This window comes from Enhydra lutris, unplaced genomic scaffold (genome assembly GCF_002288905.1).
Source record: "Enhydra lutris kenyoni isolate GAN:26980312 unplaced genomic scaffold, ASM228890v2 scaffoldscaffold92, whole genome shotgun sequence".
Taxonomy (NCBI): Eukaryota; Metazoa; Chordata; class Mammalia; order Carnivora; family Mustelidae; genus Enhydra; species Enhydra lutris.
In genome coordinates, this window is record NW_019154176.1 from 3,818,648 (window position 1) to 3,820,225 (window position 1,578).

Genomic DNA, 1,578 nt, shown 5'->3' on the forward strand with positions numbered 1-1,578 from the left:
TCATGAAAAGGAAGGTGTCCCAGAGATGAGTTTCCTCAAGGCTCCCTTCATGTCCCTGTTCCTCAGGCTGTAGATGAAGGGGTTCATCATGGGCGTAATTACCGTGTACATCACTGAGGCCACTGCTCTCCTCCTGGAGGAGACGGAAGCTGCAGAACTAAGGTAGACTCCAACACTAGTCCCGTAGAATAAGAAAACAACAGACAGGTGAGACCCACAGGTGGAAAAAACTTTGAACTTCCCACCAGTTGATGGGATTCTCAGGATGGAGGAGACAATTCGAGTGTAAGAGAAAATTATCCCTGAGATGGGACCAACCCCCAACAGGCTGGTCATGAAATACACCAGAATGTTATTGGTAAGAGTGTCACAACAGGCAAGCTTGAGGATCTGAGCAAGCTCACAGAAGAAGTGGGGGATTTGCAAGTCTGTGCAGAAGGACAGTGGCAAGACCATCAGACTGTGGAGCAGGGCATTCCCAATGCTCATGAGCAAGGAGAGAAGAATCAGCAGGCCACAGAGGCGGGGGTTCATGATGACCACGTAGTGCAGAGGACGGCAGATGGCCACATAGCGGTCATAAGCTATCACAGTTAGCAGTAAATTGTCCATACATAGAAAAACCATGAAAAAATACAGCTGAGTGAGGCAGCCTGCGTAGGTGATGGCTTTGCTCTCCGTCTGGATGTTCAGCAGCATCTTGGGGACTATAGTGGAGGTGAAACAGATGTCTACAGAGGACAGGTTGGAGAGGAAGAAGTACATGGGTGTGTGGAGGTGCGGGTCAGAGCTGACGAACAGGATGATGAGCAGGTTCCCAAACACAGTGATCAGGTACATGGAGAGGAACAGCCCGAAGAGAAGGGGCTGCAGTTCTGGATCCTCGGAAAGTCCCGTGAGGAAGAATTCTGATACTTCTGTCTGGTTTTCTGATTCCATGTGGCTGATGTGTCTGCTGAGTTAGAGACACGAGTTAGTGACCGTGAAACAGACACACAGGCATCCCTTGTTGGAGAGAAGTCTTTTATCTATTGCTTTAAAATCTTGTAATATTTAGGGGCACCTGGGTGGCTCAGTGGTTTAAGCTTCTACCTTTGGCTCAGGTCATGATCTCAGGGTCCTGGGATCGAGCCCCACATCGTGCCCCGCATCGGGCTCTCTGTTCAGTGGGTAGCTTGCTTCCCCGCTCTCTCTCTCTGCCTGTTTCTCTGCCTACTTGTGATCTCTCTGTGTGTCAGATAAATAATTAAAAAATTTAAAAAAATCTTGTAATATTTAAACAATTCTTCTCATCAGTTTCCTTAATCCTTTCTTCCCTCACCAAGGAAATTTTGAGCGACTTCTATGTATCACCCATTTTTCTAATTCTAAAATTAAGAATGAGAATAAGTGCTGTTTTATTATTTTTTAAGGAACTATCGTGCCTGCATGCCAGTTTAAGATCTAGCGTTAAATTCTAATGGTTTCTTCAAACTATTAAACCTTGTTAGACAACTTTACTTTCTCAGAAAATCTTAACTGTGTAGTTAACTCTGAACTGGGTTTGCTCATAATTGCAAATCTCAGGTAATCCTGGAA

At 45.6% G+C, this 1,578-nt stretch overlaps 1 protein-coding gene across 1 annotated transcript; it reads right to left on the reverse strand.

Annotated features, from left to right (window-relative positions):
- LOC111162420 (olfactory receptor 7G3-like) lies at positions 1-966 on the reverse strand. Its single transcript, XM_022526827.1, has one exon. It carries the CDS (start codon positions 937-939, stop codon positions 1-3), a length of 939 nt encoding a protein of 312 aa, XP_022382535.1. The 5' UTR covers positions 940-966.
- Positions 967-1,578: the final 612 nt, after the last annotated feature.

Excerpts from the sequence above, each read along its gene's own strand:
- LOC111162420 (XM_022526827.1), bottom strand. The coding sequence starts at position 939 with ATGGAATCAGAAAACCAGACAGAAGTATCAGAATTCTTCCTCACGGGA.